Source organism: Stenella coeruleoalba, assembly GCF_951394435.1.
Source record: "Stenella coeruleoalba genome assembly, chromosome: 1".
Taxonomy (NCBI): domain Eukaryota; kingdom Metazoa; phylum Chordata; class Mammalia; order Artiodactyla; family Delphinidae; genus Stenella; species Stenella coeruleoalba.
Window position 1 is genome coordinate 30240704 of NC_137169.1, and position 21846 is coordinate 30262549.

The 21846-nt window shown below is 43.9% G+C and overlaps 1 protein-coding gene across 3 annotated transcripts in view; it reads right to left on the reverse strand.

The window, feature by feature from the left end:
* MTF1 (metal regulatory transcription factor 1) overlaps nt 1-21846 on the reverse strand; it is a 39351-nt gene that overhangs the window by 13550 nt on the left and 3955 nt on the right. For all 3 annotated transcript variants that reach the window (XR_013827852.1, XM_079918816.1, XM_079918815.1), the window contains 5 exons: nt 8116-8354; nt 7172-7303; nt 4744-4817; nt 4157-4293; nt 728-805 (listed from right to left, as the gene is read on the reverse strand). Coding sequence is in view for 2 of the 3 variants with exons in the window: in XM_079918816.1 (XP_079774942.1) it covers nt 728-805; nt 4157-4293; nt 4744-4817; nt 7172-7303; nt 8116-8354 (660 nt within the window). In the remaining variant the exon portion in view is untranslated. The remainder of the gene's footprint in view (nt 1-727; nt 806-4156; nt 4294-4743; nt 4818-7171; nt 7304-8115; nt 8355-21846) is intronic.

A 21846-nucleotide genomic window follows, 5' to 3' on the forward strand; every position in this document is an offset into this window, starting at 1 on the left:
ATTTATTATGCATATACTCACAGAAAATCTGACCTAAGCTATATTTACTTACCAGAGAGAAACAACAAAAAATGCACACTTAACCACCAGTGTCGGTGACCCAGTAAAGCTCACAGGTCCTCTTGAAGGAGCATAAGCTCAGGATTGATGCGGCAGTCTGCAAGATATATCGTGGAGCCATGGCAACGGCAGAGGGAACCAAAGCAAGCAGACCAAGAGACACTGGTGTTGTCCCCTAGCCGAGGGCCTGTAGAGGAGGTCCTCCGCAAAACCCCCGTGTAGTGAGCTCAAAGAAAGGAAAAAACTGACTTCGGTCAGACTGGCAGGGCTTGAGAAAAGTCTGGAAACGGAATCCTGGCTCCCCCTCACAGTGGATGAATTTTAAGCTCCTCAAGGACAGACCGCAGCTACTTCACCACCACCACAAGCTCAGCACCAGCACTCTGCCCGATGGAGTAGCCACTCAAGAAATATTTGCTAAATGAATAAAGACAGACATTTTCTGGGGCAGGAGGTTATCAAGTGAGTGATCTAGGTCAAAAGGCACTACACGTCAGAGAGAACAACCTCTCCAATGAGAGCTCTTATCAGGAAACAAGAGCAAAACACCCTGAATGGTTAGTAACTGAACACAACTCAATCTGAAAGACTTCAAAGACTCCCACCAAAGGGAGGGCTCAATTCTTGCACTTATTTTAATGGCACCCATAATCACAGGTTCACTTACTGTATTGGAATTTTCTTGAAATTCAGAATCTGTGGACAGAAGGCTTAAATTCCTCAGACAAAGTGAGTGATTTGTATCCTGTGAAAGAAAAAAAAAAATCTAATTAAGTAACAAAAAAAATCAGGGTTTATAGTAGCCTATCAGGTAATAAAACACTTGATTAGAGTGTCCCTAAGGTTCCAAATGTCTAGAGAGTAAAAAACCATTCAAAGCAAGGGCTATGTGAGTTATTTCCATTTTTAAAATCCTGATATTCTTAAGAAGAAATCTCTTACATTCTTAAAGATAGTTAATAGAGTTTAAGAATTATCTCATGACTCAGGCTCCAAAGTAACAAAAGCTATAATAATATGAAATGGATAATATTTGTATAATTGGTCCTACCACTGATAAAGCAATTTCACATGACCTCATTTACTATTCACATAAACCTTCGAAGTATTACTTCACATTCCCATTTTAAGTATGAGAAAATTAATGCTAAGACTAGCAGTGAACTGTCCAAAATCACACAGCTAATTAGCATAACACAAACCCAGTGCTTCTGACTGAAAGTCCATCTTCCTTCCATTACATCACTGTGTCCCCAACATGGGCATCTCGGGGACCCTTACTCAGAGTGGTACTGAGGGGTTATTATTCATATATGGCTGTCTGGGCTAACTCTGAATTCTGGATTCCTAGAATGCCAGTTGGAATTCACATACTTCAGGTGGTAACCCTGCTTTACCTCATGGATCAGTTGTTCCCATCCACGCATGCATTCAACAAATACTCACTGAGCATCTACTATGTATTAGGCACTGTTCCAGGCCCAGGGATCCAATAATAAAGAAAACAAAGTCCCCGCCACCAGAGAGCTTACATTCCAGTGTGGGGAGGGGGTGCAGACATAAAACCAAATAAATATACAGTACACAAGATGATGATACGTGCTACGGAGGGTAAGCAGAGTAGGGAAGGCCAGGGTAAGAGCTGCCCTTTTATTAGATTAGGGAAGGCCTCTTAGATAAGGTGGCCTCTGAGCAGATACTGAAGGAAAGAGGGCATGGGCCATGCACATACGTGGGAGAAGTGTTTCACACAGAGTATAGCAAGTACAAAGGCCTGGAGGCAAGAGTGGGCTTCCCTTGTTCAAAGAACCACAAGGTGGACGGTACGGCTAAAGTGAAAGGAAGTGATGTAAACGAGGTGAGAGAAGTGACCAGGACAGAGTGTCTAGGGCCTTCTGGACCACTGTAAAGATTCTTTTACCTTAAGTGATACGAAGCTACTGAAGGGTTATGAGCAGAGGACAGACGTGGACAGAGTAGCAGTGGGGAGAAGAGTGGGAAAGGTGCTAAGAAAACCACTTAGCAGGTGACTGCAGTAACCAGGCCAAAAAATGACAGTGGTTTGAATGAAGTAATCACATCAGATTCTAGATATATTCTCAAGGTAGGGCTGATAGGCTTTGCTGGTGGGTGGGGGGTATGAGGGAAGAAAAGGAGTCAAGAATGACTCTAAGATTTTTGGCCTGCTCCACTAGAAAAACAGAGGTGCCATTTACTAAGACGGGGTAGACTGCACCATTTACTAAGACGGGGTAGACTGCACCATTTACTAAGACGGGGTAGACTACAGGAGGAATAGGCTGGGACACGTCAAGACTGGGAAACCTAGGTGACAGCTGGGTGGAGACATCAAGCGGAAGGTTAATCCGGGCTGGAGATACAAACTTAGGACTCAAAGGCAATCTCGATGACATTGAAAGACTGAGACTAGAGGAGATTCCCTCCCCTGGCGAGCGAACAGCCATCCAGAGTAGGTGAGGTCTGGGCAGTGTGCACTAGGGCCCTCCAATGCATAGAGACTGTGGCAAGAAACTGTCCTCAGATTGTTACAAAAACAAGAAAATTGATCATGACTTCATAAATGCAGCTTTGTACACAAAGACTCTCAAATCTTAGTATTTTCATCTGGTTTTACAGAGGAAGAGACTGAGGCGCAAAGAAGTCATTTGCCTAAGGTCACGTGACTAGTTGTGGCGCCTGGATGTGAATTCACACTCTTCGCAACCAGTGCTGGGGTTTTTTTTGTTTGTTTGTTTGTTTGTTTGTTGTGCGCTGGCCTCTCACTGTTGTGGCCTCTCCCGTTGCGGAGCACAGGCTCCGGACGCGCAGGCTCAGCGGCCATGGCTCACGGGCCCAGCCGCTCCGCGGCACGTGGGATCTTCCCGGACCGGGGCACAAACCCGTGTCCCCTGCATCGGCAGGCGGACTCTCAACCACTGCGCCACCAGGGAAGCCCAACCAGTGCTGTTTTGCCTCTTACGACATAGGGGTCAAGAACCAGGCTCTGGAATCAGCCTGCCTGCCTAAAGGGGACTAATTACAAGCTTTGGATATTTAGGCAAGTTATTTAATTTCTCCTTGCCTCAGGTTTCTTTATCAGTGATATGGGAATAATAACAATACTGACCTCTTGTGAGTGAGATAATTCACAGAAAAACAGCACAGTACTTGGTATATCGTAAAAATTCAGTAAATATTAGTTATTGTTACTAATAAAACATAGGGGGAGTTATTACTAATAAAACACATTCAAATCACAGTCCTTATAAAGGGATCCTTTGTTCTTTAAATATTAGAAACCACAGAATTAAATTATGCTGCCTTTCCCCAAATCAAAACTGTATTACATACTTTAAGAACCGCATTATTCAAAAGGGGGTCAATGTGCTTCAGTTTCTTTATCTATGAAATAGCAAAATAATAACAGTTCTCAGTTCCTGGGTTCAAAAGACATAAGGTAAGTTACTCAATACCATATCAGAAGTAATAACAGTAAGTTTATCCCAGGACCTCTCTGGAAAGAAGCTGTAGAGGAGAGGGAAATGTGGTGGAAGGGCTTGGTAAAGAACAGACAAAACCACCTAAAACTCTGCAGAGTCTTGTTCTGTGGTTCAGTGCCTTAAGGCGGTGGCTCTCAAACCTCGGTCTGCAGACAATTCAAAAGGGCAGGGGACCCCCCAGACTCTGCCTGGTTCTCCAATGATGGATTAATTAATGTGTGAAGCAAATCATTAACTCATGTCCCAAACTCAAGTGCAGATGTACCATTTTATAGACATGAATGGGAAAATAACACCCTTTGAGAGCACCTGGCTGACACTTTGGAAGCCATTCTGAGACCTCTGGTTCCAAGACATCTCTTCCACCATACCTGACGGAGGGGAGGTGGAGCTGAATCAGGGGCTGAAGCACAGGGAGCCTGGTGAAATTTCTGGCTTCCACCACCTCATCACAAAGACATAGATCTCGACACTGATTTCTTCTCTCTCACTAACAGATTTAGAGAGAAGGCATTTTAACCTTTTATTCTGATATACAAACAACGGTTGCTGTTCTATGGTGCCCAGATCAAAACAAGAGACAAAACACTGCACACCTCTGATCCATTGTGATTTAGAAGTGCACTGTATGAATTTCCTTTGTTATCGTGACCTTTCATGTGACTTTTGAGACTGTATTGAGTGCTGAATGTTTTCTCACAGCCATTACTGGGGCAGAAAAAGGGTCTTTCACCTGCAAGAATGACAAGAGGTATTAATTTTACCATAAAATCATTTCACTGGATTAAGACATGTACTTTCCCCTAACAGAGGGAAGTAAATATTCTAATAAGGGTTCAAGTAGTAAGTTGGATAAATTACAAGTTAATCATTCCAGTCCTAAAATTTAACGTAGAGCAAAGCACTGAGAATGGCCTGCTCCTGGGAAGTTAAAAGAGAAGATTAGCTTTTTCCCCCCAGATTCTTTTCTGAGAATCTCTGCATTGGTTTTATTTCTTAAGGTTGGACTCCTGAGTCCGTCCAATCTTTAGATCCTTTTTATCTCTGAAAGAAACTCAAACATTATAGGTGAAGGCCAAATGATTAGGCTTGCTCTCTCCACAAAGCTCTACAGGTCTCAATGGAAGTACAGATATTTACTGACTCAATGAAGGTTAAAAGATAAAAATTAGCCTAAACTCACCAGTATGTGTACGGACGTGAGTTTTAAGGTGGTGGCTTGCTGCAAATGCTTTTCCACAGCCATCATGATCACACCTAAGTAAGTTGTTTAAGCAGAGAGGATAGTAGTCATTAGCTAATAGACCTTTATCTTCAATATCTCTTGTAAATACAAACTTACATTAAAACAACTGCTCAGAACACTAAGATCAGCTCAGTGAAACTGGTTTTACAGATGGGAATGATGACAGGTCCCTGGAAAAGTAAGGTGACAAATCTGGGATCAGAGGGAGAGGTAGGCCCAGGATAAGTATTTCTTGTCCTACAAGTAAGGCACGTGTTGAGAGCCCTAACAATACAAGCCTTCTGATGAATTACACAACAGAATTCTATTGACAATAAGAACACATATGGAAAATCTACTGCAAATGGAATATAAGGAACATCAGTGGTGGGTACAAGGCTCTCACGTAGGCATGGGGCCTGAAATACAACACTAGAACAAAATCAGTCAGAACATACTGGCTGTAATATAACTATCTATAATCTTCAGAGAGCTTTTCTCTTTTACTTTCTTGATAACCAAAGCTAGAGGTAATATTTCCCTCCTTAGAACTCCTAGGGCATTTATCTATATGCTGCCTTTATGGCACCTGTCATTCCCAATCTTATTTTAGCTCTACGTGTATACATTTGTTATCTGTCCTCCTAGATTATAATTCTTTTGAGGGAAGGGTCCATGTAGTTCTTTACATCTGCTGTAGTCTTGCACATAGCAGGCATTCAGTAACTATTTACATGAAAATGAATGCATTTTCTTATAAGCCAACATATTTTATTTCTTTAAATAGAAAGCTTCTCTAAAGCATTTTACTTTTTAAGTACATAAAATCATTGTGTCTAAAGCCCCATCTAACATTCAAGAAAAATTAGCAGTTTTAATCATGACAAAAATGCGTGTGACTGAATAGAAATCAGAGTCCCCTTGACAGCCCTATGGGGAAAAAAGTAACCCAAGCTTCACAGCAGCTGGAGAGTAACCAACTAGAATCTAAATACTCTTGCTTTTAGAGGGGCCATGACTCAGGAATGCATTTGTAATTTTTGAAACACATTTCCATTTAATTGGTGTTTAAGAGTTGACTGTCCCTGAAGACTTTTCAATTTCTAGGTATCCTAATGAGATGAGTGATTTGAGAACAGAAAAGTAGCATATTTAATGCCATGAACATAAGAGCAATCCCTCCTGTCAAATCAAAGACATTGTTTATGGGCCATTTTCAGTAATATATCTATATTACATTTAGGGGGAAATCCTTACAAACTGATTACCTTGTTAAAAATGTCATATAATCATCCCAAAGTTGTTCTTCAATCCCTGCTGAATGCCCAGAACCACGCTAAATGCTATGAGCAGAGGAGAAAGTAGATGATACAACTCCTTCCTTCAACCTTATACATGCATCAATTAAATATATATGTGTGTCCATATATGTATATATATATAAACTGAAATCTACAGATAAAAATGGATGCTCCTATATGTTTGCATGTACACATGACATATTACAAAGCAACAACCGAACAAGTGATAAAAGAAAAAAATACCTGAACCAGTAGCCTAAGCATCCCTACCCCTCATTTCCCCTCATTTCCCCCTTCCCTCCCCACCTCTTCTTAGGTACGTATCCTTGCCTCTGTGCTCAAAGCTCTTTCAGCATCTCAGTCTCAGATACTGTCTGGTTACTTGCGGTTCTTTTCCACCAGACTAAGGTTCTCAAAAGGAGAGCCGGTATCTTAGTATTTCTCTAGCACTGATAAAAGTACCCAATACGTAAGTGAGTTTCAACAAACGTTTCTTGAAAATAAAGGGGTGGGGAGGCTTCCATGGTGGCACAGTGCTTAAGAATCCACCTGCCGATGCAGGGGACATGGGTTCGAGCCCTGGTCAGGGAAGATCCCACATGCCACGGAGCAACTAAGCCCATGCGCCAAAACTACTGAGCCTGCGCTCTAGGGCCGGCGAGCCACAACTACTGAGCCTGCGTGCCACAATTATTGAAGCCCACGTGCTCTGCAACAAGAGAAGCCACCACAATGAGAAGCCTGCACAGCGCAACTAGAGAAAGCCCGTGTGCAGTAACAAAGACCCAATGAAGCCAAAAATAAAAAAATAATAAATAAAATAAATAAAATTTAAAAAAGAAAGAAAGAAAGGAAGGGAAAGAATGAGGCAGAGAGGCCACCATCCGCAGAGTAGGTAGGGATGCTCTTGGAATCCATCGCCACTCCTCCAATCTGCAGTAGTTGGTTACAACTATCCTGGAGAAAGCAAACACTGCCCAAAGAACCAGCGAAGGGAATTTCCTTTCCACTTTGACAAATTTTAGAGTACACCAAAACACTCAGCTGAAACCTCGTCAGTGACAATAGAAAACAGCAAGACCCACCGAAATGGCTTTTCTCCTGTATGGGTTCGAATGTGCTTCCTCAGATCACTGAGCGTGGTGAAGTACTTGCTGCAGCCTTCAGATTCACAGTTAAACGTCTTCCCTGTGTGAAGCCTCTGATGTGCTTTCAGCCTGCAAGATATCCCAGAGAAATCCCCTTTGTCATAATGTACTACAGAGTCTTCCCACGTCAGCTTAATGTGCGTCAGGGTCAAGTGCATAAGAATTCTATAGCCATAATACATTAGTATCCAACATTTTGTGCTCAAAGAGAAATTCAGAGAAGTATATGGCGTAGTGGTGTGAGTGTGGCCTGGAGCCAGGCTGCCTGGGACTCAAATTCTGTTCTCCTCTACCAGAAGGGGGACCTTGAGCCAGTTACAAAACCTCTCCGTGCTTCCATTTCCTGAGCAGTGGCTGTGAGGGCCAGCACTCAGGACACTTCCTAGCACACAATGGGTGCTTTCTAAGTGTCAGCTAGTATTTATCATGTGTGCTATTTTACACGCAATGTTGAACACCTATATAAGTCTCTTGACACAAACGGTGGAAAAGGGAAATGGCTGAGTGGACCACTCCCCATTTCTTGGGGGTAGAAAAAAGTTAATCTTTAAGGTGAGGCCGGGAAGGAAGTGAAAGAAACCTTGGTTCCAAGCTCCTGAGCCAACAGGAGATATTATTCTATGCTAAATACTAAAACCCTGAGGCCAGGATGGCATTCCAGGAGATATGAATCCGGACACAAATGGACTCTGATTTTTAACCAACCCAGTATGTGTCAATCTTTAAGTTACAAGTTCCTCTAATGAACTGTCAACAGTTGAGCATTACTGTCCTCTTTAAAGCCCTGAAAGTGAACGTCTGTACTGTGCAGGGAGAGCTCTTCAGTCAGGACAGAGCTGGGGTCAGAGGTTGGTGGTGCAGGGAGGGAGGAATGGGCTGACCTGTATAGCGTGTTGAACGCCTTCTCACAGCCCTGCACGTCGCACTCAAACGGCTTCTCCTTCGTGTGCACCCGCACGTGGATCCTGAGGCTGTAGGAGGTGAGGAAGGCCTTGCCGCAGCCCTCCTGATTACAGACAAAGGTGTACTCTCCCCGGTGGGTCTTCTGGTGGGTGCGCAGGTTGCCTGCTGTGCTGTAGGTGCGGGGACAGCCCTCAAAGGTGCACTGGTACCTCTTTACCTGGCAGACAGAAGACACCTTGTCAGTGGGACAAAAGAGCTGCTCAGGGCCTAACTCCCCGCAGGGCTTGGCTCTCAGGAGATGCAGATGAAACACACAGGTTTTTATCATCAACACAGAAAACACCCTCTAACAAAAGTGGGGAAAATCTTCCCGTTGACCAAATTACACCGGACGACAAATGATGCGAGTAATGCCCAAGAGACAAGCTTGTAGGTAGGTAAACACTCTAAATGAATATAAGAACAGTGTTTTCGGACTAGTAAACGTCTACTCCCGTAGGTGGGCACATACTACTACACTTACCCATATTCAAATACAATTTGACTTTAAGGCTTGATTGAACATCCTGCCCTCTGGCACTATATCTTGATTGGAATAGACCAATGTTAAATTGAGTTTAAAACATTCTGAAATTTATATACTCAGTCATAGGTGTACTAGCACAGTTATGTACTAGCATAATTTCCACTGCATTATTTTCAGGTCTACAGAATGAAAAAAATGTACCATGAATTTCTGGGAATATTTGGTAGTACAACGTTCCTCAAGCTGCCAGCCTATTGGTCTCCTTCCCACCATCACCCTTCTGGAAAGGGTGCTATCCACAGGTGCTTCCACCTCCCTCAATGCCTGTGGAACCACTCGGCCAGGTGGGCTTCACCGGACGAAACCATTCTCTTGAGCTTCCCGGTGGTAAAACTCTTTCCTCCTTCCCAATTTTCCTTTAGTATTTGAAAAAAAATCTCATCAACAATGCCTTCTCCTTCTGAAAACTTGTCTTTCACCACACAGTCATTCTCTGGGGCTCTTTATCGTCTTCCCTGAGCCACTCACTCCTTTTCTTTAACCTCTAAATGTAGGTTTAGCCCAAAACTTCTCTCTCATCTCCCAAACCTTCCCCATCTCTCCACTGGTTCGGGGGAAGCATCATAGCCTTGGCTGGAGAAGACTGAATTCTGGCACTTAGGTTCAGGACTTTGGGTAGGTCTTTTCACGTCTCTGAACTAAAGATTCTTCATTTCTAAAAGGCAAAACTGAATGCCTGCCCTGCCTGTCTGACGGCGCTTCTGAGCAGAACAAAATGAGATAAAGCATCTGTGGAAAGACTTTGTCATTGATCTGATGCTACACATATCGGGGCGCTAGTTCTGCCTACTCTTCAACTTTAGCAAACATCTTCATCCTTTAATCCTCATCCTTCTCCAAAGCTTCAGTCCATAGCTCTCACCACACTATTGGTATTCATTCAACAGTTAATGAACTTCTATGTCCCAGGCAACAAGCTAGATACCACAGGTAAAAAGGCGAACAAGACATAAAGCTCTGTCTTTAAAGAGTACCATTTTAATGAGGCAGACGCGCACAAATTATCACACACTGTGCTGGGTCGGACAACAGATACACACCCGCGGTGCTTGGGAAGCATGAAGAAGGGAAACCTAACCCCTCTAAGAAAGACTGGACACAGTGAAGGCTCAGAAGCTGAGGCACTCTCTCTGAACTGAGGGTGTTTTTTGGTTTGCCTATTTGTCCATTTTTTAGGGATCAAACTGAAAAAATGTTCCTCAGACAAACTGGAAGAGATGGGCATTCCAGAAAGAAGTAACACCTTGAGAACTACATTGGAGAGATAAATGAGTACGCCGGTACAGAAGACCACAAACACACCTGAGTAGGTAAGAGACTGGAAAAAGAATCTAGAAAAATAAGGTGAAGCCTCCTTAGTTAAGCTATGGAGTAGAGGAATAGGACAACGGGAGCCATCAGTAGGTTTTAACCAATATAGCAACACAATCAGATGTGGGGTTTAGAAAAGATCATCCTGGAAGCTATGGAAGACAGACTGGAAGGCTAAGAGAATAGAAGAAGGGGTAGAGATTAAGAGAAGGGAGACAATAGTCCAAGATAGAGATGAGAAGAATCTGAACTAAGGAAGTGATATAGTGGACATCATGAGAGATGAATTGCAGAGAAATTAAAAGGGGAGAAATGAGTGGCTGTAGTGACAACTGGGTGCATGGCAGCCGTCGGGGAGAGGTAAAGTCAAAATCAACTCCCATGATTGGGGCCTGAATGACAAAAGAGATGGTCACATACCAATTCTGGACTGGATGGGGGTTAGGGAGAGACGATAAGTTGGGTTTGAGGTGCTGCCAGGTAGAAATGTCTAGTAGACAGACATATAGGCTGGAAGCTAAAAAGAAAGTCTACAGCAGGAGTCTCTGGTACACAGATAATAGATGACTTTACTATACACTAAAGCAGGCTGGTTCAAGCCCCAGCTCTGCCACTTACTGTGCAACCTTTGGAAAATTACTTAAGCTGAGTCTCAATTTCCTGTTTATAACAAGGAAACAAAATCGATCTTTTTGGGGTTGTTGTAATAATTAGGAATAATCTGCGTAAAGTATTTCAATAACAGGGACTGACATATAGTAGATGCTCAGTAAAATCTTGGCTACGAGGACAAAGGACGGGCTCCTGAATGTCACCAGTGTTTAAGGAACTGGTCAAAGAAGAGAAGCCATTGATGGATGAGTGGGAGACAGGGCTGGGGAATTAGGAAGAGAAGCAAAGGAGATGGATGTCACAGAAGCCAGAAGATAAAGAGTCTCAAGGAAAAGAGAATGATCGAAATGTTAAACGTCAGAGAAAACAAGGAAGATAGGACTGGGAAAACTACTGGATCCAGCAGCTAGGAGTTCACCAGTGACTCAGCAAGGCTAGTTTTAATGGACTGATGAGGTCAGAAGTCTGGACGAAGGTGAATAAGGAAAGGCGGGGATAGAGACTGGAGATGGAGAGCAGTAGCACAAGTGGACTTTTGAGTTGATGAAGTGTTGTTTGTCTGTTTGAAGTAAGATAGGTCTTGAGCGTATCTGGAAGGAGAAAGGTCCTGGAAAAAAGAAGCTGAGGATCTGGGAGGAACCTAAAGACCACAAGGATATTTAAAAGCCTGGGTGGAGGGAAAAGCCTCAGGTAGGGGAAAGGACATTCAGTTTCAGAGAAGGAGGATCTGCTGTATGTGACAGTAACCATAGACAATATATAAATGGACAAGCAAGGCTGTGCACCAAAAAAACTTTATTTATGGACAATGAAATCTGAATTTCATATAATTTTCATATATCATGAAATAATGTTCTTTTGATTTTAAAAATAATTAAAAAATAAAACTATTCTACAAAAACCGGCGTCTGTATGGACTTGGCCTGTGGACCACAGTTTGCCAAATCCTGAAAACCTGTGGGCGTGGGGAAGGGAGGGGCCCATCTCCCCTCTGGCTCCTTGTCCTTCTCTCAAAAGCCCATCTCCCGGGTGTGGAGAAAAGGGAACCCTCTTGCGCGGTTGGTGGGAATGCAAACTGATACAGCCACTATGGAGAACGGTATGGAGGTTCCTTAAAAAACTAAAAATAGAACTACCATACGACCCAGCGATCCCACTACTGGGCATATACCCTGAGAAAACCATAATTCAAAAAGAGTCCTGTACCACAATGTCCACTGCAGCTCTATTTACAATAGCCAGGCCATGGAAGCAACCTAAGTGTCCATCGACAGATGCATGGATAAAGAAGATGTGGCACATATATACAATGGAATATTACTCAGCCACAAAGAGAAACGAAATTGAGTTATTTATAGAGAGGTGGATGGACCTCGAGTCTGTCATACAGAGTGAAGTCAGAAAGAGAAAAACAAACACCGTATGCTAACATATATATATGGAATCTTAAAAAAAAAAATGGTTATGAAGAACCCAGGGGCAGGAGAGGAATAAAGATGCAGAGAATGGACTTGAGGACACGGGAGCGCGAAGGGTAAGCTGGGACGAAGTGAGAGAGTGGCATGGACATGTATACACTACCAAATGTAAAATAGATAGCTAGTGGGAAGCAGCCGCATAGCACAGGGAGATCAGCTCAGTGCTTTGTGACCACCTAGAGGGGTGGGATAGGGAGGGTGGGAGGGAGATGTAAGAGGGAGGAGATACGGGGATATATGTATGTGTATAGCTGATTCACTTTGTTATAAAGCAGAAACTAACACACCACTGTAAAGCAATTATACTCCAATAAAGATGTTAAAAAAAAAGCCCAACTCGCCTCTGGCTCCTTGTCCTTCTCTCAAAAGCCCAACCACCGATAGGATCTTGCACATGTCTTTAGGTTCCCCAGGCAAGCGCTCTCTCGCTCATTCATCCCTTTCCCTTCCCCATGCCACACAGGACATGCTCCATAAACATCTGCTGAACTGAACTACTGACCAGGCATTCTCATGTCTCAGTGCCTAGCTTTGAAGCCAATCACTGCCAGATTTATTCTAAAAGTGTCCCACATGTACCACCTCTCTGCTCAAATGATTAAGTCCCAATTCCCTAGCCTTGTACTCAAAGTCCTTCCAGGTCCTCTTCTGTCACCAGGCCAAAAGCAGGCTCTGTCGAGGCCTACAGGGGACGGTAACCCCTTCCCTAACGGCAACACTGAATTCCCACTCGCCTGCCTTTGTTCTCTCTCTTTTCTCTCTACTGGAAATGCCTGGTTCCTTTCTTCTCTGCTTTTCTGAGTCTCTCTCTTCCATTCAAGCCTCACTACCTCCGATGCCCGCCACTATCACTCCATATCTATGTGACAGTGCCCTTCTCTGAATTCTAATAATATTTAACTATGCCACTCAGCATACATGGTTAATTAGCCTCTCACACACATGTCCTGATTTTTCATCAAGACTAAAAACAGACCTCTTTGGTGCTGCAAGACAGAGATTTCAAAATGATCACTGACCAGGAAGGAGAACCAGGACCCCATGAATGCTATAATAAAGAAGCCCGCATGTCTCCGTCGTGGAGCTTACGACAACGGTGAATGACGAGAGCAGAATTTCATTCTTAAGACGCTACAGCAGTTGATAACTTTGTAAGTAACAAGTGCAACTAACTATCCCTCCCTGTCTCCCAGCCCTACCAACCCCTGCTCCCATCTAGGTTTTCTTACTTGGCCAATTCAAGCTTCCATTAAGTGTTCCTTCCTCAAGGACCTCTTCCCTGACCGATCTCTACCCTCTCCCCAAACTAGAAGAGGTACCCTTATTACAGGTTCTCATAGCAGCCTGTATTTCTTTAAAGCACGTAGATAATTTACATGATTATCTATTTGGAATGTAGGCACAGCAGTAGCTGGAAAGCAGGAGGCACTAAGTAGATATTTGTGGAGTTAACTGAATAAACGGCTACTCTCCAGCTGGACTGTAGGCTCCATGAGAGCAAGGACCACATCCGTCTTGTTCACTGCCAACAGCCTCAGGAACTAGCCTTGTGGAGAAGTAACTCAGATTTGTTGAGTGAAGGAATGGATGACTAAACGAACAAACAAAACCAAACCAACAGGACTTAGTGTTGAGGAAAGTAGTGGCAAGGACTGTAAGTGACAAAGCAACAGAGTTTCAAGGAGGATGGTCAACCAGGTAAAATGCAGCAGAGGTGACTGAGGGAGCATTTCTTGGACTCAGCCAATTCACAAGGTCAGAACTGCCCCAGCAAGACTAGCTTCACTGGAGGGGGTAGAAGCAGAAGCCAGGACGTAACAGGCTGAAAAGTCAGGGAAAAGCAAGGAGCTAGAGACAATGAATATAACTACTCTTTCACGGAACGGCTGAGGAGAGAGAGGGGAAAGTTAGGAGAGAGGACAAAGAGTGGGGAAGGTATTTGTATTTAACGGGGGGACAGATGACTGTCAAAGCAAATGCTCCCCAATAGTATGCTGAATAAACGCACAACCTCACCCCATCTGGAGGAAGGCAGTAAATGGAAGTCTCTATACTGTGTCTTTCAGAATCGTTTCTAAACAGCACCACATTTCACAAAAAGGGAAAACTAAACCTCCTCAAACTGGATCAGAGGAGGAAGTTGCAAAAAACACGTTACACAGAGGAGGTGTTGCAACATTTGGTACATTTAAATACAATTTTTTTTTTGAATGCATACATGCATGATAAACCTTATGTTCCAGGGATTATATTCTCCCAGGTGCTAGGGATAGAGAAAAAATGGCCCCTGCTCTCAAGGAGCTCAAAGTCAAGAGGCAATTCAAACAGACAAGAACAATACGGTATGAGAAGTTGTATGGATACTAGAATATAGAGAAAAACTTAGAAAAAAAAAACTACAAAAAACTTAAACTTGGGGATGACTAAGAAAAGCTTCTCGAAGGAGGTGATACCCAAGCTAAATTTAAAGAACTTGAGGGAGAGGTGACACATAATAATTGGCCCATCGAAATTAACTAAAGTATCTGTAATATGAACATAATGTCACCAAAGATTCCATTGGAAAACACGTTTCTCCAAAAGAGTTTGAGCACTGCATCACTTAAATGGCTGTCGATTACGAAGTTAAGGAGCTCAGAGACAGCACAGCTTGGGCTCACTGAGGACGGACCAGGTCTAATGCGAGGAATGGGCAGGAGGCGTGAGCTTTCAGAGAACTGATGTTGATTCAAGAAGTGTTCTGAGTAGTTCTAGAATAGAGAAGTATTTAACAAGGATGACTGCCCTGTTAAGTCAACAGGATCAGAGGAGGAAAGGTGAATGAGAGGCAAAAATGAGAAAAACACTGGAACTCTAGGAGACAAAAGCTTAAGAAAATTCAGAAGAGAAAAAAGGCTGGGTTTCTGCTGGAGGAAAAAGAAATGAGTCTGAGAGAACTAGATCCTACACACACTAACAGCGCCATTCTCAATAAGGAAAGGGAGCTTCTGATTGTGAGCACCCAGCAGCTGAACATTCTTATAAATAAATGATTGGCTTGGCCGTTACAGCTGTAGGAGCTGCCCTTTCCTTCCCATCACTAGGGACTTCCCATCCCTCTCCCCAGTACCAACTCTGTTTCCACACTGGCAGTGATCTCCTTTCTCCCACTCCATAATGTGCAACCAAAGAGCTCGAAGTAGGAATGGAAGAGCCCTGCAGTGACCTCCACTGCCCATCTCAGAGCTGAATTTACATAGCTGCTCCCCCACCTAAATCCTTTACCCTTACAGAACTAATGCCATCCTGTTGCCCCTCATTTCTCAGCCCTTTTCATAGCTAATGGGTTTCAGTGCCTGATTCTCCTCTCTTGTCTTCACAAAGGTGGTGTGTATGATAGGAAAGCACAAAGTCCTCAGTTCAAATCTCAACTCTACCACTTGCCAGTTGTATGTTTCTAAGCCTCCGTTTTCTCATCTGTAAAATGAGAGCTAACAGTACCTAGTTTATAAGATTGTTACGAAAATACAAAACGATCAGAGTCCCTAACACAGTGCCTAGTACACAGCAGGCACTCAACAGGATGCTAACCATCTAACCCTCTTGCCACTGTCACTGCCAGCATAACAGGAATCCTCATTCTTTAGCTGTAAGAGTCCTCAGCTTATGAAGTAAGTCAGTCATGGGAATGTAATGTACAGCATGGTAACTATAGTTAATAACACTGTATTGTATATTTGAAAGTTGCTGAGAGAGTAGATCTTAAAAGTTCTCATCACAAGAAAAAAAAGGGCTTCCCTGGTGGTGCAGTGGTTGGGAGTCCGCCTGCCGATGCAGGGGACACGGGTTCGTGCCCCAGTCCGGGAAGATCCCACATGCCGCAGAGCGGCTGGGCCCGCGAGCCATGGCCGCTGAGCCTGCGAATCTGGAGCCTGTGCTCCGCAACGGGAGAGGCCACAACAGTGAGGGGCCCGCGTACAGCAAAAAAAAACAAAAAAAAAGATTATGCGTGGGGATGGATGATAATTAGACTTACAATAGTGATCATTTGGCAATATATACAATTACTGAATCATTATGTTACATAATGTTATATGTCAATTTTATCTCAATTGTAAAAAATTAAGAATAATATTTAAAAAGAGCCCCCAGCTTTGCTTCATGCCCCAACTGCCCACCATGGAAGTAACTTTCGGGGGCCTGCTGCTACGGAAGGCCAAGAAGTCCAAGGGAGCAGAGCATGAGCATGGACGGTTACCTGTGGCAAGGGCTGCACCTAGAACCCCTCCAGCGGGACTACCAACATGTTCCCCTTGTAAAACACGGTTCTAAATGGTGGGTCACATTCCATAGCTGTATTAATATGACAGTTCAGCAAATTAGGGGTCACTGGGTTCCAGGGAACCCAAACACAATTTATAACCCTGTTTTAGGAGAAAATGCTTCCCAAAGGGTTCCTAACAAAGACAATTTTAACCTTTTCTTTAACAGAATACCTCCTTCCATACCTCCTTCAAGAACTATGTGGGCCTACGAGGAAGAGAAAGTAAATGAACATTCACCAAACAACCACCATGCACCAGACACTATGCTAAATGTTTTATTTATCCCGTTATATATTTATAAATGAATAAATCTCATTTCACCGTCATGAAACGCAACGGGATATTTTCATTTCAATTTTACAAAAGAGGAAACAGAGCAGCTTACCCAAGGCCACACAGTATATACCAGAACAAAGACGGAACCTAGGTCTAAATTATCCCTGCGTACATCACAGAAGAAACAATTTTAAGAATAAGCTTGATTTAAATAAGAGAAAAACATTAACATTCGGATTCTTTCTCCAACGTCCTACCACAGCAAAATTTTAGCAATACTCAACAGGTACAGCCTATGTACAATGTAAATCCGAGAACTGTTATTCCTGCAGCATTATGCTGGAAAACTAGTATGAACATAAAACCACCCTTGTCCCTTTTCCAAGCCAGTGGGCCTCAGTGATGGAAATGCTGAATGCTGCACAGAGGTATGTGACACACATGCAGGCATGCAGGGGACAGCGCTCAAATGGCTTCGTCTGCTGGTAAACAGAAAATGCTTCCAGCCCTGGTTTCCTACCAAACCTCGCACATACAGCCTCTAGCGGTCTCCCTTCTAGACTCCCCTAGAGTCCCTCAGGGCAGGGATTATTTCTTTGTTCTTCCTGGTATTTGACAAATGTAGATACTCAATAAGCAAAAGCTTGTGGAAAGAATGAATGGATCCTTAACACTAGCATTTCAAGCAGAAACAGTCTCTGTCCTAGTTCTGAAGGGCAATTCCCTGGGTATTCAGAAGGGAACCTGTAAAGGAATGTAATCACTGTGTGCAAAGACTAAAAGTGGGTGGGTCCCCTTTGCAGAGTCAGCAACAACCTGGCTTGTCTGAGTGGATCCTTCCACTGCCTGTGGGATTGATAATGAGGAATGAGATTGGAACTGGGTCTCCCAAGGTAAAGGGCATGTTGCAAAAAGGCTCTGAAACACTGGAGTCAAATTTTCCCCCTTATTTTTATACTTAAAATTTGTCACACTAAAAAAAACAGACCCCTTGGAATGTCACTGACCAACGTAGCAAGCAGCCTAATTCATAAAGCATCACTGTAACTGTGCTTCTTGGTAGAAAAAGCTATTCTCTCCCAGTCAATGCACTGGAATACTCTGAGGCATTATGAAGAGCATATTTGGTATGTGATTCCTGGGCTTCTTCATGCGTCTTGGCCAACCATGCAGCAGAAAAGTGCAAGATCAGTTGGTGGGGCGGTGGGGGGGGCGGGAACGTTATGTTCACCGATGTGGTTCAGACAGAGGTAGATGAACAGATAACCCAACAGTCCTGGAAAGGTCTCAGGAAGGGCACAGATGCAAGAAAGTTTGGGAAATCATCAACTGCGTGAACTGACTAAAGGAAATACAGCTCCTTAGAAATACAGCTGAGTAGAAAGGTTTTAAAAGAGCAAGGCTTAAGAATGCCGATCCTGGACTTTCCTGGTGGCACAGTGGTTAAGAATCCTCCTGCCAAGGCAGAGGACATGGGTTCGAGCCCTGGTCCGGGAAGATCCCACATGCCACGGAGCAACTCAGACCACAAGCCACAACTACTGAAGCCCGAGTGCCACAACTACTGAAGCCCACACGCCTAGAGCCTGTGCTGTACAAGAAGCTACCGCAATGAGAAGCCCGCATACTGCAATGAAGAGTAGCCCCTGCTCGCCGCAACTAGAGAAAGCCCACGCACAGCAACGAAGACGCAACGCAGCCATAAATAAATTAATTTTTTTAAAAAAGAATGCTGATCCTCAGCAAAATGACAATGTTTTGGGGTTTTTTTTGCGGTACGCGGGCCTCTCACTGTTGTGGCCTCTCCTGTTGCGAAGCACAGGCTCCGGACGCGCAGGCTCGGCAGCCGTGGCTCACGGGCCCAGCCGCTCCGCGGCATGTGGGATCCTCCCGGACCGGGGCACGAACCTGTGTCCCCTGCATCAGCAGGCGGACTCTCAACCACTGCGCCACCAGGGAAGCCCAAAATGACAATGTTTTGATCTGAGAGTTTTCAAAGCTACCGAATCAACAGGCAGACAGTGGTAAAGTAGCAAGTTCGAGAATAAGACATGTGCAATTTGAATGGGAATGACCAGCGGCCCTGTGGAAGAAGACAGCACCTGTAGCAAGGTTCTGGTTGGTTTATTTTTGCACAAGACAAGCACGAGGGAAAAAAATGAAGTAATAGGTAAGCCAACCACACACTATAGGAAACAATGGAACAATCAAGGGTAAACAGGAAAATCAAGCAAAAATCTGGCTCTGAAAATAAGCTGCTTTGGAAGCCAAGAAGACTAACTAGTTATCAAATGATCTGATTTCTCAAGAGTAACACCTGGGTGTAGAGATGGAGAAAAGACCAAGTTTTTTGTTTTTTGGTTTTTTTTAAAGGTGGGGGTAGGGGAATGTAAAGAAATCATGAAGAGTGTTATCAAACAGTCATAAACACTGGCCTCTTCAGGGCAATTAAATGGATTTAAATGCCAAAAAATAAAATAAAATAACACCTCTTAAAACAAAAGCTACACCTCTGTTAAAACAAAAGCTACGGTTAAGATGGTGCTTCAGGAAGGCGAGTCTCCTGAATGCCTGGTCATTTAGCAAAATTTTCAAAGGCTGAAAGCCACTGCTGCTTCTCCCTCAATCCCCAACCAACCCTGTAACTAATGATTTCAAAAACAGTTTCTAGAACCTTCCGTGTAGGTCTCATGGATAGAATGGGAAAATGTGATGAGAGGGAAGTAGAGTGAGCTAAATCCACGGTAGACTGAACAAGTTGCTTACAGTGCCCTTGACCTTGTCCTATTACATGATTATCAAGGATCAGAAGACATGAGTGGTAAACCAGGCTTGCAATAGGACGAAGTGGGAAAAGTGACAGCTCATATCACTGACTGCATAATCATTCCTTCTCTACCCTCTCCTCCTTTTCTGCCTAGATCAGCATTTCCCAAAATGTGTTCCACAAAACACTGACTGTGGAAATAAGGCCCGAAACATGGTTTCCCAAGTTCAAAATATTTGGAGAATTCTGCATGTCCTTCCTTCTTAGTTATTATCAAAAGCTCTTGAGAAATCCCCTACTAATAAGCAAATCTCTGTCTTGATTTAACTTTATGTTTCCCAAACATCTGCTCTTGAAACACTCTCACATAGTAATCATTAACTGAGGATGGCCCAAAGTTTAGGCCCTAAGCCATGTTCAAATTTCCTCTGCTAAAAAAATGATCCAGTCCCCTTGACTTACTACCGCCTCATCACTCTTCTTCCTCCAACTACCCTATTAGAAAAAGAAAAGAAAAAGCTGATGCTTCCTGCCTCCTGTTTCCTCACCGCCCACTCACTTATCCATAGCTTGACATCTGCCTTCAGCCTCCAGCCCTCTAGCGCAAGTCTTCCCATGAGGTGATCAATTGCACAAGCAGAAGAACTAATGGCTCCTCTTCGGCCCCTCAATCCCTCTGCAGGGTCACTTCTTAAACCTCTCTTCCCTCAGCTTCCACAGCACTGCGTTCCACCCATCCCTGGGACCAAGGGAACTCTGGTTCCTCTTTCTCTTTCCAACCCTTAAATTCTCAGAACAATTCTTACTTCTCCCTTGGGTTATTTGCCCACAGTTTGAACTACTGCTCCTTCATGGATCCGCAATTCTATTCCCCAGCCACTTCCTCAACTTCAGGTCCACATTTCCAAAGGGCTTCTTCTCAACTTGTTCACTTTGCTTTTCTCCAAGGACTATACATTCATTATACTCCAACCATCTCATCAATTTCCCCACCAAACATTCTCCTCTTCCTGTCTTCTTGATTCCTGTTATGGAATCAACATTCATGGAGGGCAAGGGGGACAGCAGAGTCAGCCGCTTTCTCCTCAGCATGCACAGAGCACTCTGAATGAGCCTCAAAGTACCTATCACAGTGGACTCGAACTACTTAACTCACTACTGAGATCTGAAGCTCCATCAGTCACCCATGTGGCCCCTGTGCTAAGAGACAGAAGAAACTCAACACACTTGGAAAAACGGATGAATCCTTTGAGTCAGACTCAATTCATGGCTCATTCTTCAAACTCCAATAATATACCAAGTTCTCTTATACTTCAACAAAAGCCCTGGATTCTTTCCACACCATCTTTCATCAGACTCAAAGGAAACCCCAAACCTAAACTGCAACTATCTCCTAAGCAGGCAATCAAGCTGCCACGGCTACCAGAGCAACCTTTCTAAAATACCACTCCAACCACGACACTTCTTGGCTCAGACACCTTCAGTGCATTTCCAGGATACAGCCGAGATCCCTCTGCATGCTATCACTGCCTTCCATGTCTGAATCTCTGCTGTACTTCCATCCTTCTCTGCTACAACTCCCTATGTTCTAGACTAAGGGTAGTCAGGGTAGCCCACTGCCTGTTTCGTAAGTAAAATTTTATTGGAATACAGCTAAATGACATTTGGGGCCAGACAATTATTTATTGTCTTGTATTGTGTTGTAGGGAGCTGTCCCGTGCACTGTAGATGTTTACAGACCTTTGGGCTCTACCCACTAGATTCCAGTAGCACTTCCCCAGTGCGACAACCGACAAACGTCTTCAGATATTGCCAAATGTGTCTCCTAGGGGACAAAACTACCCCCAGCTAAGAAACACCATTCTAGAGATTTCCAAGTGCCAGCTAACAGTAGGATGTTGTTGCTAATAAAATACAGACCATATCACAATTGTAGTACAGCGTCCAGATGAAGAGATAAAGAGTCGCACAGTATTCAGTACCAGTTGACTCACACTTGTGAGACTGTGCTCAATTACAAATTTTAAGGACTTTGGAAAACCGGAACTTGTGCAATCAAAGGTGACGAGGCTGATGAGAAACTAGAGGAAAATGTCGTAAGAGGAACATTTAAGTAAATGGAGATGTCGAGCCTGCACAGGAAAAGATGTAGAGAAACCCATGATCTTCAATTACCTGAGGGGTTGTCGGGTCGGAAGAAGATTTAGCTTGCTGCTCAGAAAGGAAGCACTGGGGGCTTCCCTGGTGGCACAGTTATTAAGAATCTGCCTGCTAATGCAGGGGACACGGGTTCGAGCCCTGGTCCGGGAAGATCCCACATGCCATGGAGCAACTAAGCCCGCGTGCCACAACTGCTGAGCCTGCGCTCTGGAGCC